Source organism: Corylus avellana, chromosome ca3, assembly GCF_901000735.1.
Source record: "Corylus avellana chromosome ca3, CavTom2PMs-1.0".
NCBI lineage: Eukaryota > Viridiplantae > Streptophyta > Magnoliopsida > Fagales > Betulaceae > Corylus > Corylus avellana.
Genome location: NC_081543.1, coordinates 5,125,372 through 5,142,251, shown reverse-complemented (window position 1 = coordinate 5,142,251; position 16,880 = coordinate 5,125,372). Strand labels below are relative to the sequence as shown.

The 16,880-nt window shown below is 36.0% G+C and overlaps 2 protein-coding genes across 2 annotated transcripts; one reads left to right on the top strand and one right to left on the bottom strand.

Annotated features, from left to right (window-relative positions):
- Positions 1 to 1,450: 1,450 nt before the first annotated feature.
- Positions 1,451 to 3,263, top strand: LOC132175689 (elongation factor Tu, chloroplastic). Its single transcript, XM_059587710.1, has one exon. It carries the CDS (start codon positions 1,574 to 1,576, stop codon positions 3,026 to 3,028), a length of 1,455 nt encoding a protein of 484 aa, XP_059443693.1. The 5' UTR covers positions 1,451 to 1,573; the 3' UTR covers positions 3,029 to 3,263.
- Positions 3,264 to 4,957: 1,694 nt separating this feature from the next.
- On the bottom strand, positions 4,958 to 9,603 carry LOC132175468 (protein DEHYDRATION-INDUCED 19 homolog 6-like). Its single transcript, XM_059587423.1, has 5 exons — positions 9,353 to 9,603; positions 7,760 to 7,902; positions 7,408 to 7,485; positions 7,081 to 7,295; positions 4,958 to 5,395 (listed from the first exon to the last, which is right to left on the bottom strand). Exons 1-5 carry the CDS (start codon positions 9,429 to 9,431, stop codon positions 5,293 to 5,295), a joined length of 618 nt encoding a protein of 205 aa, XP_059443406.1. The 5' UTR covers positions 9,432 to 9,603; the 3' UTR covers positions 4,958 to 5,292.
- Between the last annotated feature and the right edge of the window lie 7,277 nt (positions 9,604 to 16,880).

Sequence of the window (16,880 nt, the reverse complement as noted above, 5' to 3'; positions counted from 1 at the left end):
ACTCTTAGCATTTTTCTTTGAACATATGTATATAGAGTGCGTTAGATACTGCGACTTCATACATAAAAAAAAATGCGATTTTAAATAAAATTGTAAGAAATATATCGTTTGTGAATGCGTTTTTTTTTTTTAATTTCAACAAAAAAAAAAAAAAACTGTAATTTAAAAATGTAGAAAAATTTGTGTTTTCAAATTGCAAACAAATTGGTGCTTTTTTAAAAATTTTAAATATACTATTTTAAAGGATAAACTGCTGTTTTACAGAAAGCTTAACTGCGTTTTTAAAAATGACATGTTTTTAAATTGTTATTTTGAAATCGCATGTTAAAATCGCATATGAAAACGGACACAACAAATTTCATGAAAATATGTTAAATCAGTTGACCTCATAAACGCCATTTCCCATTTATCCTTTCAAAAGCTAATCCCTAGAGATAGGGGTGTCAACTCAATCTGGTTTCCCAGTTTTTGGCCAAAACTGGAACTGGAACCGGGGTACCCCGATTCTCGGTTTTGGGAAACCGGAACTGGAATCAGGACCCAGGTTAACCGGGGTCCTGGTTACAGGCTGGTTCCGGTTTTACCCGGTCCGAAAACTGGTTTTTGAAGAAAATTAATTTTTGGGCTTATTTTAAGTATTTGTCCTAAAATAAGCCCATTTTTTTTCATTAGTTAGCTCATTTAAAAAAAAAAAAAAAAATCTATTAATCTTTTTGTCTAAATTAAAGAGGCTTTGTTGTGATTGTTCCAAATAATTAAAAAATAAACCTAAAAAAGCCCAAAAATCTTTTAAAAAATCAATATTTTTGCCTATATGGGCCTTAGAAATAAAAAATCAATTTTTTAAAATACTCTAAAAATCATTTTAAATTAGGTACATAAAGAAAACATTAAAACAATAAAAAGTAAAAATGGAGAAGTAAAATGAAGAAGAGGACTAGAGGAGAAAATGGAGAAGAGGAGGGGCTTGCGGCGTGATGTGAGAAAAGAAGATGAACGGGACTTAGGGGAGAAGTGAGACGGGAGACCTAAACCTAAGCGTAAAAAAATTAATATATATATAAAATATAAACCCGGTTCCGGTATTCCCGGTAAAAACCGGGTACTGGAACCGGGGTACCCGGTTTTTGGATTTTTTAAACCGGAACCGGAACCGGGTCCCCTGTTTCTCTGTTCCTGTTCCGGTTTCCCGGTAATTTTTGACACCCCTACCTAGAAAAGATTTACATCACCACACAAGATACAAGTTAATTTCATAAAAGATAGCTTTGATCATTTCATTATGATAATTTCCACTAATCTCACACTTAATACTTGAGCTCAACTTCCTTCTTGAAGTAAAGAAAACCATGTATACACGTGGCGCCAGGTAACATGTATTGCACAGAAATTCCATATCCCCACCCCTAGTCCCTTCAAAACAGAGCAAGAAATGGATAAACCCCACCCCCTTCTTCCCAAAGAGATGATATGAGGCCCTCTTTTGTCTTCCAATAGATAACACTCTTCCGCTCCCTTCTTCACTCTTCTCCCCCAAAATCCCAAACCCACCATTCTCCCAAGGCACCAACCAATGGCAATCTCCTCGGCGGCAACAGGCTCAGCCTCCTCAAAGCTCACCTACCCATATGCCTCTCCGCCCTCCCCCGCCCCCTCCTTCACTTTCTACCCAAAACCCATTTCCAAAACCACCACAAAATCCCACCTTTCCTCCGCTTTCCTCCTCAGCCCCTCCACCATCCTCCAACCCACAACGCGCCACCAAACCCAGCGCCGAGGCGGCGTGTTCACCGTGAGAGCCGCGCGCGGCAAGTTCGAGCGCAAGAAGCCTCATGTCAACATCGGCACCATCGGCCACGTCGACCACGGCAAGACCACCCTCACCGCCGCGCTCACCATGGCCTTGGCCGCAATGGGTAACAGCGCGCCCAAGAAGTACGACGAGATCGACGCCGCGCCGGAGGAACGCGCCCGTGGGATTACCATCAACACTGCGACGGTCGAGTACGAGACCGAGAACCGCCACTACGCACATGTGGACTGCCCCGGACACGCCGACTACGTGAAGAACATGATCACCGGAGCCGCCCAGATGGACGGCGCGATCCTCGTCGTCTCCGGCGCCGACGGGCCGATGCCGCAGACCAAGGAGCACATACTGTTGGCCAAGCAAGTGGGTGTGCCCAACATGGTCGTGTTCCTGAACAAACAGGACCAGGTCGACGACGAGGAGCTCTTGCAGCTCGTGGAATTGGAGGTGCGTGAGTTGCTTTCCTCGTATGAGTTCCCAGGTGACGATGTGCCTATTATTTCTGGTTCCGCTTTGTTAGCTTTAGAGGCTTTGATGGCTAATCCTACCCTTAAACGTGGTGACAACGAATGGGTAGATAAGATTTATGAGCTTATGGATTCTGTGGATAGTTACATACCAATCCCACAAAGACAAACTGATCTCCCATTTTTGCTTGCTATTGAGGATGTGTTTTCGATCACCGGTCGTGGGACCGTGGCCACTGGCCGTGTTGAAAGGGGTACCGTTAAGGTTGGAGAAACAGTGGACATTGTGGGTTTGAAGGATACTAGGAGTACCACTGTGACTGGGGTGGAGATGTTTCAGAAGATTCTTGATGATGCTTTGGCTGGGGACAATGTGGGGTTGTTGCTTAGAGGTATTCAGAAGGCTGATATACAGAGAGGGATGGTTTTGGCAAAGCCAGGCTCGATTACCCCTCATACGAAGTTCTCTGCGATTGTTTATGTGTTGAAGAAGGAGGAGGGTGGAAGACATTCTCCTTTTTTCGCAGGGTACAGGCCACAGTTCTACATGAGGACTACAGATGTGACGGGCAGGGTGGCTTCGATTATGAATGATAAGGATGAGGAGTCTAAGATGGTCATGCCCGGTGACCGTGTGAAGATGATTGTGGAACTCATTATGCCTGTGGCGTGTGAGCAAGGAATGAGGTTTGCCATCAGAGAAGGAGGGAAGACTGTTGGAGCTGGTGTTATTCAGTCCATCATTGAGTGATACTAATGAGCTTTGGCATCCTTGGTAGGAAATGCTTTTCACTTTTTTGAGTGGTGGCAAAATGACATCTGTTCACATATTTATGCAATTACTTTTGCCATTTTGCGCAACTTTGATTATCCAATGTTATATATCTTGTAGGTTTGTACTTGTTTTACTTTGCGCTGATGTCTAGCCTAGTTGGATAATACTTTTTTGATGAATCAATGTTACTTTCATTTTCTCTTGTTCTGGATTTTTGTGAGCTACTCGAGGTACAGTCTAGAACTATTGCTTGCATAGAAATATGGGATGTTTATTCAGAAAACTGACATGTATTTCTTCCCTTAAGCAAGCTGATACTGTTTTAAAGTTGGTATTTTCTATGCTCATGAAACAAAAAGTAACAGTCTAAATACTCCCCATATATTGGAATCCTCCAGTATTGTTTCTTTCATCTGCATTTGTATCAATATACCTGAGGCAAGCAGATACAATACATAAGATAATTATCAGAATCGGCTTTTAATTGCCAGATGCTTAGTGCCACCCTTCTCTTAGTTTAGGTTGATCTTCAACCTTTATCAAGGGGAGGCAAAATGGCTTGTTGGTTTTGGTTGATATTGATGAGGATGATATATCTTGAATTTTTTGATTGAGCCCTTTAGCAAAAGTTGCTTCTCATTGGGGTGTAGCAATTTTTCATCATTATTATTTTCCTTAAACATGGTTTTGGAAGTGCATTTTGGTATTATAGCAGTGTCTTAGGATTTCCTTCCGCAGCGCTTCTTCTTCTTTGACTACAAGTAGAAGTGAATTGACAAACACATTTCTTAGAAGAGATACCCCTTTGAGGCAGGCAAGCTGATAAGCCACACCTGAGATGGTTCTGTATAGTCATTCTCTATATATACATGCAAAGTGCCATTGTTGCATGTAAGCTCTGGTTTGTTGTTTGTCTTCAGTCTATAAGATCATCTGCTTGGAACATGTGTTGCATTTGCTCTTGAAGTGCTACTTCTAGCGAGCATAATGCCCCTTTGTCATGCCAACTATATGAAAGTGTCATCTATCTTTCCTCCAGTGAGTAGGGTTGGTCTTGAAACAAGTATGTTTTACCCTTTGGCCGTAATGAAGTAATAATGCTTGCCCAAAAAAGAAAACAATGCTGCCAATCGATCATAATGCTCATGATTATGCGTGCAGGCTAGTCCAGTATTTGAAACTACTGACTTGTTTGTAATTTTGCTATGAGAATTTGTTGCAGGTTTAAGGAAGAGAATGGGGACGTTAGTTTATCATACCAAATGAGAGGAACATGAAATGAAAACACACGATTTCTGTCTCCGTAATGTCGGCTTTCAAAGGCAAATATTTTTCTCGAATATATGTTTGGTTTATCACTTGGTTTGCATAGATCTGAAAATTGTTGTGGGTGTTTTTTGGGTCAGTAATTGATGCAGGTACATTGTGTGCGTATAGTAATCACTAATAAACTATTCTTAATTAAAGCCCCTTTTTAACGCCGATTAATCTAGATCTGTATCTTTCCCAGTTGATCTCGAGGGGCAAATAGCTCAGAACTGTGATAGACTGACGTGTCTATTTCTTATTGGAAGCACAAAGAATCTGAATTGTGCTAGGTCTTCATAGAAATTATTCTCTTCAAGGAACAAATATCTAATTTAAATTATTATTATGAAAAAGAAGACGGTGGATCACATAATTGCCAAACTCGAGCCCAATTGCGTCAAAACTAATTTTTCATGGCAAACTTCCTCATAGGTTGAAGGTTCTTACACCTAATTGATGAAATGATTAAGCATTTTAACTGTTAATATAAGTATAAAAATTTTATCATTTCATCAATTATGGATGAACAATGTTTGAAGCTAAACATTCCATATAACAAACAAAAACCCCATTATTTTGTGAAATTTGTGGCTGGCATTTAGATAATCAAAGATTTAATAATTAGCTTTATAACTGAAATGTTTAGTTCTACTGATTAAGAGACATAGAAGATAGGTTGATACTCCAGAGTCCAGTCGAAGGTTTACTATCACCACTGCCTTCGACCAAGAAGAAATGCTGTATTAGTTGGCCATTTCCAGACCAAGTTTCTAGGATACCTAATATTGAAACTATTTTGCATCCTCCTACTATCATGCACCATAAAAACCCAGTGCTAGTTGAAAAAACGAGTCGTTGATGACCGAACGAGTGAAGCAACCCTTTTGCACCTTCTTGAAAAGTTTGAGCTTCATGAGACACGAGAATAGGTCTTAGAAAATGGTCGACATGATCAACTGTTGGACGAAAGCTGCTTTCTGCCTTCTCTCTTCGTTGTCTTGTTCATGGCCTTCATCCAGTGAAGATGCCTCCATGCTGCACAAACAAGAAGTATCAGCAACATCCTAGCATCAGATTGTATTCTCATACGTGCAAGTATGTGCTTTTTCATTATCCGAGTCAATTGTAGATCACAATTATGTCCTAATCATAACACCTCTAGATAATTGTTCTTGAATCAACTAGAAATTGCAGAATAGTTTCTAACATGGGTCATAGAAGTAAGGCATGAAACAGTATCCACTCTAGCACATTAACATCAACTAACATCAAGAAAGAACAGAAAAGGACAAAATTAGGCATGAAACACGCTCCCTAATGCTCCAGTTTTTGCAATTGGTGACTGGCTAAAAAAAGAACTTCATTCAAACAAGCGGGCAATTGCATTCTTCAATCAAACAATAGACATTGCACTGTGTTTATTCAAGTCACAATGGTGGCAGAAATGAAAAGTTAAGGGGCCACTTCCTAAACAAAGGCTCAAAAAATAAAATAAGGCTTACAAGTAGAGAAGAAGATATATACACAAAAGTCTTGATAGTGTTTTATAGTGCTGCACCAAAACACACACACACAGAGAACTAGAGAGGAAGGACTTTTTATGTTATTCTCTATGATGAGGTTCTTCCTTTTTTAACTTTAAGTTTTCCCACCCCACTCTAGTTTCTAATATGCTTCATGATAGCCCTCTGCCAGAAATAAAAATCTATAGCCTTGCAACCAACTTGGAGATATTTATTCTGCCTGAACCTATAATAATATGAAAAGGAAAAGTTTTATATTTAGGTCACTGCTATTAATCTTTCAGAAGCATGTTGGAAATATCAATAAACAAAATTATACGAAAGGGAAAGATAAAAAAAAAAATTAAAAAAAAAAAGGAAAGGAAAGCTAGTTAGTCAAGAAGTTATCATGTGGAAGCATTAAATATTAATGAAAATGAATCCACATTATGGTCTTTGCAACAAAGCTAGAGCTGCAGTAATATCTTTATACTTGTTAGAGGGCAAGCAAAAGTTCCATAAAATAATGTAAATAGATTACATATCTCCATCATGACATAAGTTTCCTATCTTGTCATTCATTAGAAAAAAATAAGAAAACAAAATCTTGTCTACCATATCCTCAAACAGCTACATGCACTAAATTTCCCTTGTGAATTTGCCCTTGTCTTGTTTGGAGTTCTCAAAACTGCCGTGAATAACATGTTGTAATACACCAGTATCACGTTGGGAAGATGAGTAGCTTACATAGATAAATGGTTTATAAAGATATTCATAAGTACTAAGTCTCACATTACTTATTTACTAGGTAAAATTGAGCTTTATAAGTGATTCTAAGAAAATTCCAAATTGACTAGTCCTTTTGAGCTGATAGAGTATGCTTTCCCTAGGTCATTACACATCCAACACTTGATAAGCCCTTTTTCTTTTCTATTCAACAGACAGTTTAGAAACACAAAACACTATTTTTAAAGCAATTGCAATTTTAAAGACTTCCATGAAGTGTATCATAAGAAGGATTATCTCATCTAATGAATTGCATACCAGTCTGAATTTCAGTGGCCAGGGAAGTTAAATCACTTGCATCCCTGATTTGTTCAATCATCATTGCAGAAGTTCACTATTATGCCTTAAAATTTTAGTAGTTTTTAAATTGCAATTCCTAATAGCACTGATCAGCCCTACATGCCATAACTTTGACTAGAAAGGAGTATATACCTTTTGACATCAGATGCGTCAGAGGCATCATCACTGAAGCATTCATCCTGCTGGATACATTTAGGGTCCAAAAAATGCATGTTATTGATAAATAGTGAGAGAAGTGGATCAGGTGCAGATTCATGCTTGTTTCCCACAGGATTTGTTGGCAACTTTTTGCCAAGCATTGCTGAATTACCGGTCAAGAAGCCAGATTTCTCAGATTTCTTCCTCCGCTGCAAAGAAGAGATATTTGTTATTTTCTGGCAAATACAAAGCTTAATATATGCCTTAAAGAGATTGTACACCATATCTATAACATGAAAATCCATGACTGGTGAACAATACCTTTAGTGAGCTTGCATGCTGCACTATAAAATGCCCAATCACATCTTTCCCAAGATTTGCCGCACACAAAGGACAAACCTGAGATAGCAACACCAAAGCATTTGAACATTAAATACAAAACTAAATGAAACACACGCAACATTTTGTAACACCCACATACATTTTTCCCTAGTTTTTCAATGTTATAGATGCTGAATGGCTTTAACTCTTTTCAAGTGAAATCCGGATGAATAATAAGATGCATTATATCAAGTAAATATATCAATTTTCAACTTCAGATTAGTTGGAAGCAGTATCCAGGTATTCAGACAGCCCTCACAATAAAATGAAATAGATAAAGAAAAGCACATACTGCATTTTTTAAGTCAAAGCAGTGATCTTCTTGCAAATGGCTACAGAGCATAGACAAATCAATGTCCACATAACAGAAGGGACATGGAAAACAAGTTCTTGCATCATCCTCCCCGTCTGAATCATCGAATATTAAGTGGCTATCTGTTTAGGGAGTGGGATAAGGAAAAGGAATTGTTAGACACAGCATTTAGCAGTCTGGCACCAACAAGTGACCTCTACAGGGACACATCCAAAAGATAACAAAAGCCATAATTCATAAATTCCACAAATAGATAACTACCGATTGAACAATGGATGCGAGAGAAAAACCTATGCAAATAAACAGAGAATGAAAATGGATACAGAAATAGAGAAAGAGAGAATGGACTCTTTTGGCTTATTCTTCATGATTTAAACTGGAAACAATTTCTTTGAATGCGCACTACATATCTCTTCCCGAGAACCCAATTTATATTGCATGGAAAACTGCAAATCCGCTTAGTTTTTTTTTGTCATCAATACTCTTTTGTAAAGGGTTGACAAATAACAAGCAACCATCTTTCCTTCCAGAACTCATCACCACGTTCTGCTAACATCCGTTTATTTCTCCAAAACATAAAGTGTTTTGCTCTCACGCCTTCATCGACCTTATCATCGTACTGATCTTCCTGCTGATTTTCAAATGTGCTGGAACCGGAACACTCGGATGAAGGGTTTTCCTGGGTTTTCAACATAACCAATTTCACCCCAAGATGATCCATAGACCTCAGAAGTGCCAACAAATCATTATTCATCTTCTCCAGCTGTTTTTTGAGCTTTTCATCCTTCTCACTGCATTCATCCTTGAGGAAATCTAGCATACTAAATCACTTTGGGGGGAATATCTAGCCTCCAACCTAATAAAAATTAATCGAAGCCTCTGACTCAAGGCCTTAAATATTCCCTCGCCAAGCCTAATTTTCTTGATTACACAAGATGCTAGAGCTTAATATGGAAACTAAATACAAACAGAAGTATTGAGATTCTTTTATTATTAATAAATAATTGAGACTAAAATCTCATGTATTTAGGCTTATTGTCCCACAAGTAAAAACAGGTTAGAACATAACGTACAGCATCATAGTTCAAGCACAATATAAAATAGGTCCATTGGATTCATAGTTCAATAAAAATATCCGTCCATTACAGAAGAGGTAAGGGCATAATTCACAGTGGGGAATGACTAAACAATTGATAATTCAAGCAAAATAAGTCCTTAGATTCATAATTTAATAAAATATATATATATATAGAAGTATTATCAAATTCGTTTTATCCCATGGCCAACCAAAATCCAAAGCCCAAAAAACCCAACCATTTTCATAAAAAAAATTATTAATAATATTTTAAGCCCAATCCCTGACGACTCTCATCAGGCAGGCGGTGCCTTGGTAAAAGGTGAGAACTTGACAACCCTTTGCAAAAACCCACAAGATTCTCCAACCCATCACACAATACTGGACCCCAAAACTTTGGAAGAACTTTCACATCCAAGAAAGCAATGAAAACATGACCAAAAACAACACATAGGAAACCAATAAGCAAGAAGAAGTGATAAAAGAAAGGAACAAACCAGTGTGAATGCGCGCAGCTTGGACAGTTGAGAAATGCCTGGCAGAGTGGACCTTGTAAGCCCTGAAGTCAACGTCCATGGGGGTCAGCGTTTACCGGTTGGACTCCGGTGGTGTGGCGCAGAGAGAAATGGTGACAAATGGGTCGGTGATCTCTTTCCTGATGAGAAAGAGCAAGCAGAGAACAACTTTCAGTCTCTTCAGTTTGATGGATGTGGTGGTGTTCTGCTTACTACATTAATCCTTCATATAGTGCCTCTCTCTCTCTCTCTCCCTCTCTCTCTCTCTCTCTCTTACATAGTGAAATGCTTTTTCTGACACACAAAAGCTACTTGGCTGATGCCTGACACGTGGCCTAGTACGAAAATTGTATTTAATACTTCCCACCATTTAATAAACTATTAAATTTGTCAAACATATATATATATATATATATATATATAATTTCCTTTAAATAATAAGCTCGTTTTCTGAGAAAAATATGATTTTCTAACATCATGATATTTGTAGTTTGTTACAACTTACGAACCAAGTTGTCTTATTTACCTCATCACAAAGTTTTGGTTTTGTCTAGTGCCAATAAGATGCCAACAAGATGCAAAATGTATATACTATATCATTTTATGAACATTACGTAAGCTTATGGTTTCCAAGTCGATAGGATTGAGATAAGTATTGCCCCGATGCAATATATTTTATTTAGATTGTTCCTTTTAAATAGGGGTAACTTTATTTTACACTCCTGAATTACTATACGATTTGACAAGTCCTCAAACTTTAAAACTTTTCAATTTTGTTTCCTGAACTTTCAATTGCAATCAATTTGAACCCATTTCATTAGATTTAGCCGTCAACTTCTAACGACAATACTTAGAAAGACCAAAATATTCCTAATTTTTTTTTTTTTTTTAAAAAAAAAAAGGTTCAAGCCTTGTATTGGCTAGACCCACGCGGGTTTGGCCGTGACCCACCATGGGTCAACAGACCCACAGCTGAGTGATTGCAATTGAAAGTTTAAGGGTTTAAATTTTGAGGTTTTAAAATTTGGAAACTTATCAAATCACATGGTAATTTAAGGGTGTAAAGTGAAGTTATCCATTTTAAATAAATGGTCTCCCGATCATGACAAGAAAAAAAAAATGGTAACTTGAGTTGTTGTTGTGGTAGTCCAGTTAGGGTGAAGGGAGTGGTCTGACCACCCCCAAAGTAGCTATTGGGGGTGACCGAACCATTCTCGTAGCCAAATGGTGGTTCGGCCACCCAAATTACTTTTTTCTTTTTTTTTTTCTTAATTTGATGTCACGATCGAGAAGAATGACCAAAATAAAATGTATTGCACCCACTACAATACCCTATTTATTGCACGAATTTCAATCCAAGTCAATCAACAAAGCATGCTGCATGCCTCACATAAACTCCCAAAAATTAAACCCAAAAAACATTGGTGTTTAGATATAAGAATAATTTTGGAGAGGCAAGAATGAAGCGAGCATGCTTTTGGACTTTGGTATAGCATGTTGAAAGAATTATCTAAAGGTTTCCTAATCGTTTTTTTGTTGCTTTTCTAAAATAATTAGTCTACAGACAAAAAATTAAGGGTTTGACTTGATAGGAATATGTGAATTTAATTATTTAAGTAGCACTTGAACATCCCTCAACAAATGAAATATAAATTGAAAATAGGGTAAATTGTGAAGTCATAGTTCAAAGATAGGAATATGTAAATTAATCACTTAATCACTAGTTTAACACTTCCCTTCATGTGTGAGCTCAAACTACCTTTTAATAGGTAAGGTCCAATACGTAGAATATTTAATTTAAATGAAGTGTGAATTAATAGAGTCAAGGTTCGATCTCAGGACCTTTTGCTCTGATATCATGTTAAATTACCAGTTATCTTAGAAGTTTAACATTTTAAGAAGAGGTAAATTTAATCACTTAAACATTAGTTTAATCATTAGAAAATAATGAATTTAATTATTTAGATTAATATTTTAACAATCCTCTCATGTGTGTGGCATTGGACAAAATGTTGACTATCTTAATTGAAACATGAGATAAACTGTAAAAGGTTTCAACTGAGGACATCGGTTTTGAATTTTGATACAATTAAACCATTTTTATTCCACAAAGTTTAAGTTGATAGGAATATATAAATTTAATTCTTTAATTAATATTTTAACAACTTCATATGTGAGGTCAAACTTTCCATCAACAAGTAAAGAACAACACGTAAAATATGTTACTGAAAATTTGTGGCGTTGTCACATTTGGCCACCAGCCAACAACATTCGGATAATAATGTTAACCAAGCTCATTCAGTAGCAACAACAGAAAATGAAAGTTATTCTCTACCGATGAACGTTGCCTCTAAGGCCGAACCACCAAAAAATCTTTGTGTATTTTCTTCTAATTGTTCCCCTATATTTTCTTATATTTATATCTTATTACAATTTTTTACAAGGGCCAAAAAAAAAAAAAAATTATAATACTGAACCATGTGGCCTAATGGCATTAGCTACCATGTCAATAATTTCAAGAACAAAAATAATAATTATTCATTTTACATAACTTTTTTCTTATAATAAAGTTTAACTCGGGTGCATTTTAGTACCCACTACCCAGAAAGAAGAAGAAAAGAAAATCAATAAAAAAATCTATACGACTTTCCCTCACCCCCAAGAAAATCCTTCACGTGCCCTATTTGCTTTAATTAGGTCTCCTTTATGTAGCAAAGCAGGTGATGATGGTGTAATTATAAAAATCTCCACTTGAAGGATGCCATTCCAAGTCCACAAATCTTTTAATCCCTTACTCAATACCTAACTTGCCCAATACTTAATAATAGATGGGAAAAATCATACCTAGCACTTAAAAGATTTTTATCCGATTTGAATTTAACCTTTAGAATTCAAATCGGATATGTCACGTGTCTCAATTGACATGCTAGCATTCATATAGGCACCTAATATCAAAGCTATATCATTAAGCGTCAAATCAATCACAGAAAAAAAAAATACTCAATTTTAAAAACAAAGATCATCCTATCTGTCATCTTAATCTTATAGATTTGTAGTGTTTGAGGAAAAATTGTTAACTTTAATGCTGAGATGGACTATGAAGCGTTAAATAAGACGAGTGACAAACAAAACCGTTAATTTTGACAATAAAATAATAGAGGGATCAATTTAAAACTTGGACCCCAAAGATTAAATCAAAATCAGATAAAAACTGAAGGGCTCGGTACGATTTTTCCGTTAATAGATTCATCAAAACTTGCCCATTTTTGCTAATTCAAAAGCTGGCAAAAAAAAAAAATTAAAAAAAAAATTGAAGACTTGTGCGTGGTGTACAAGTCATAGGGGAGTAATGAAGTGTTTAAAGAAAGGAAAAGCAGGGAATAAACAGAAAGAAGTAATAAAGACAACCAATCCATGTCATAGTCTTGTAGACATAAAAGATCAAGCTTTGGAGACAAAAGTTGGTCTCTTGTCAATGGCGGTGGTGACCAAGTGAGTTGTCAATGGAATGTGAAGGATGGGCGGTGCATTACACATAGACAAAGGGGCCAAAGAACAAAATATTCAACATTGTGGTGGGACATTCATCTTAAAAGAAATGTGGAAATTTGTAGGGGGATTTAAAAGGTTGAATCATCTTGATGGAACTACAATGAATCTTTTAACAGTTTAGATTTCATTTTAAATTTTTCGTGAAAAAGAAAGCAAATAAAATTAAATTTGGACCGTTAAAAAAATTACGGCAGCTAAAATACTATCGGAGAAAAGAAACAAAGAGAAAGGCAAAACAACCAATGGGTTTCCTCAGAAACCCATTTAGGGCAAAATGACAGGAGGAAACCCATTTAAGGCAAAACAACAAGAGAATAGCTTTAAAATATATATAGCTTCGTTTATTAAAATTGTTTTGTGTTTGTCTTTTGTTTTATTATTTAAAAATAAAAAATTAACAAACAATTCAAAACTTAAAACACTTATAATTGTTTTCACATTTACGTTATATTAAAAAATTTTCAAACCAATAACAAAAACATCCTCCAAAACATAGTATGACAGACTTTGACCTTTGGATCAGAATTCTCTCTATTTCCAGTGAAATTAAAAAGATATATTTCATAGTCTAGATTAAATTTTATATATCTAATGGTGTATGTATTGTTACCTTATTTAGAACTTTAAATGACGTAATACTGTTAAATATAACAAAATAAAATTTGGGTCATAAAAATGAATAATGGGAAAGATCCCCTATTTCTTGAGGTCTTAGGTTTCGATTTCAATAATGTGGCTTATCGAGTAATGTTAGAAGTTACTCCTGTGTCACTCCAAGAATGATGTACCTTTTAAAATTACCATTGGCCTTATAATTTATTATTATTAAATTTTGATCAAATAGTGATTTTAAAAGTCACCTCATTCTTAGAGTGACACAATAACGACTTATATAATTACTTGGGGCCTATCACTTTGATACCGAGAGTTACGAGATAGTTTACGATGGACATTATCTAGCGGATCCTAAAGAAAACTGGAGGCCTATAAGGCCTGATTCTAGGAGTGATTGGGTCAAATTTTATGCCTATTGTTTAATTGGCTTGTATAAGAAGGACTAGGATGGATCCCTTGGGGGATTTCGGGAGCTTTTGGGCAAGGGATGCGAGGGGGGCTTGTGGAGGTCTCCTCTGCCCCGGCATGGGTGTTAGAAAATATTATGAATTAAAGGGAAAAATATGAAGGAAAAATAAATTGAGACTTTAAAGACGGATCACGACGATATTTTTAGAACGTATTTTATTTATTTTTTAAGCGCTAAGAGATTACAAAATAACTCTCAAAATACAATGAAGTCCAAATATTACTATAAAATAGTACTTTTTAGAGTAACAAGAAAACACCCTAAGGTAGAGAATAGCACAAATGAGGTATGTAGAAGAATATAAAAAAGCTATGAGATTGCGAGCCTTTGCATATGATCAAAGGGTCATATTTATAATGAGTTTGAACACATCTAACGGTCCAAAATCATTTGATCTAACGGTCACAAATCGTAACCACAAAAAAATCCAATTTAATGGAGCCATGATGCATCAAGTTCGATCAACGGAGTAAAATGCAAAGTGCATTCCATAGCATTCGAAGCCCATTGCATGTGCCCATGTAACCGTAACGTATGCGCACGACATAGGTGGTTAGCTCTCTTCTCAATCACTCAATTTCATTAAATGGTCTTTAAATATAAAATAGATTTCATAATTATTTGAAAGACCAAAAATAATTAATTTTATTTATTTTAAAATAAATCTAACAATGGGCTCCTTGTTTAAGCAAGGGGCCCACTATCTCAGTGTCACTAGCAAGGGATTTCTTGCTTGGTCCTCTCTTAAGGCCTTTGCAATTTTCCCTGCCCTTTATAGTTTGGGCAGGAGATTGTATAGGATCCTCATTGCCATTGGTATAAAAATTCCTCTCCGTAGCATTGAGTAAAAAGCTTCACCCAAACTCAGGGTGGCCCAATGGGCCTTCAATACTTAAAAGGAATTTATTGAATGACTAGGCATGCAACACACTCTGCACAAGTGACAAAAATGGTCCTAAAAAGGCCAGCCAGGCTTAGACAACAGACAGCCTTCCCATGTTCTCCAACATCTTGTAAATCTCACTAAAGTAGTCTAAAAAGTGATTAGTGATTAGATTTTGGATTTACCCAAGGGAGGAATTATAATTTTAGTAAGGGGTAAAACTAGGAGCCACAATTCATGTTGGCCTTTCGGGTTCGAGTTGTGTTAAGTCATGTGTATAATACTGTATAGGTCACTCATAACCTGATTTACTTAATTAAATAGATCAAACCATTCAGCTATATCCTTCTAATTTTATATTGACAGAGATTTTCTCCAAATCAGTTGGGAGAAAATTTCCTTTAACTTAGTCTAACAAGTGCTAAGTGTCATTTCTCACATGTTTTCTTTAATATTTTAATAATAATTTATTGTTATTCCACTAATCTGGGAACCAAAATATTAATTTTTTAGAAACTCAAAAATGTTGAATGACACTTGTCACTTATTAGAGTAGGTTGAGGGAAATTTCCTCTAAACCAACTCGGAGAAAATTTGTGTATTTGTGTCCATTTTATATTGGGTTTATGTCGAGTTTGAAAGTTATGTAAAAAATTGTCAGCTATTATGTTGCGTGCAAGTTCGGATCATGTCTAGGTATGGGTATAAAACTATATAGGTCAACCCTAATCCGACCTATTTAATTAAACGAATCAGACTTCTTAACCCCAACCCTTTAATTTTATGTGGGGTTTGTGTCGAGTTTGTGGGTCATGTCAAAAATTGTCGGCTATTATGTTGCGTGTCGGATTCGGATCATGTCTAGGTATAAGTATAAAACTATATAGGTTAACCCTAATCCGACACATTTAATTAAACGAATCAGACTTCTTAACCCCAACCCTTTAATTTCATGTTGGGTTTGTGTCGAGTTCGTAAAAAATTGTCAATTCTAAGTAAAACTAAACACACAAAAAAAAAAAAATTTGAGAGTAAAAAAAATATTTCTAAATTGTTTATCTCATAAAAATATATAATTGTGGGGGATGACTTTCAAATCCCATTGGTTGATACATTATTCTCAATATGTGTATCTGAAAGCAAACCATAACAGTGGGTAATCATTTCAGTTTTTAGCACTAAGCCTTTTGCATTGACCAATAAAGCTAATTCTTCCCTCTTCTGCATGATCGATCAAAAGTCATACTTTAATATAAAGAGATTTAGACTGACAGATAAAATCATGCATGCTGCTTCTCCCCTTCTATGAGAATTGTAATGATTTGGAAAATAAAGCGAGCTTTTAATGTTAAATATCTACATCCACCGCTAAAACGAAATTACGAAATTAGTGGTTGACCTTTTGCCATATAGACAGAGTAGCTTACATTCCTTGATCCTGTGCACCAATTGAGACATTTAATCAATGGTTATCATTAGTTAATAGGAAAAAGACATGAATGATTACTGTCAACAAAGTTATACTCTGCTTTGGACATATAAGATCTCATGGCTAGAACCTGCCCCGGGATCAGTAGGCAAAGACAGATATCCATAGTCATGATTAAAGGAAAAGCAAGAAAGAAAAAGAATCAAAAAGTGCCTTACTTGGACTAGATTTAGTAAATCCATCTAATTTGAGTGTTTCTGGTGTACAACATAGAGAAAGTAGCTGACAGGGGTTTAAGGCTAAAGAGAGGAATCAACCCCATAGCTAGCTGGCTGCTGGTGAAAGAATCTTGAAATGCTTTTCATTTGCTTCATTATGGCTCTAGGAATTCAATTAATACTCTTCAATACTGAAGAAAATGTAGCAGATCTTTTCAATATTATCTGTTCATGCATTTGATTTGATCATAGATAGGCAGCAAATCTTCAATACTGATGAGATTAGATCATAAATTTAGTATAACACCAAAATATTAATATTACATGAATCACTTGAACACGTT

Coding starts and splice junctions, on each gene's coding strand:
- LOC132175689 (XM_059587710.1), top strand. CDS start 1,574: ATGGCAATCTCCTCGGCGGCAACAGGCTCAGCCTCCTCAAAGCTCACC.
- LOC132175468 (XM_059587423.1), bottom strand. CDS start 9,431: ATGGACGTTGACTTCAGGGCTTACAAGGTCCACTCTGCCAGGCATTTC. Junction 7,903..9,352: donor AGCTGCGCGCATTCACACTG/GTTTGTTCCTTT, acceptor CTCCCTAAACAG/ATAGCCACTTAATATTCGAT. Junction 7,296..7,407: donor AGCATGCAAGCTCACTAAAG/GTATTGTTCACC, acceptor TCTTCTTTGCAG/CGGAGGAAGAAATCTGAGAA.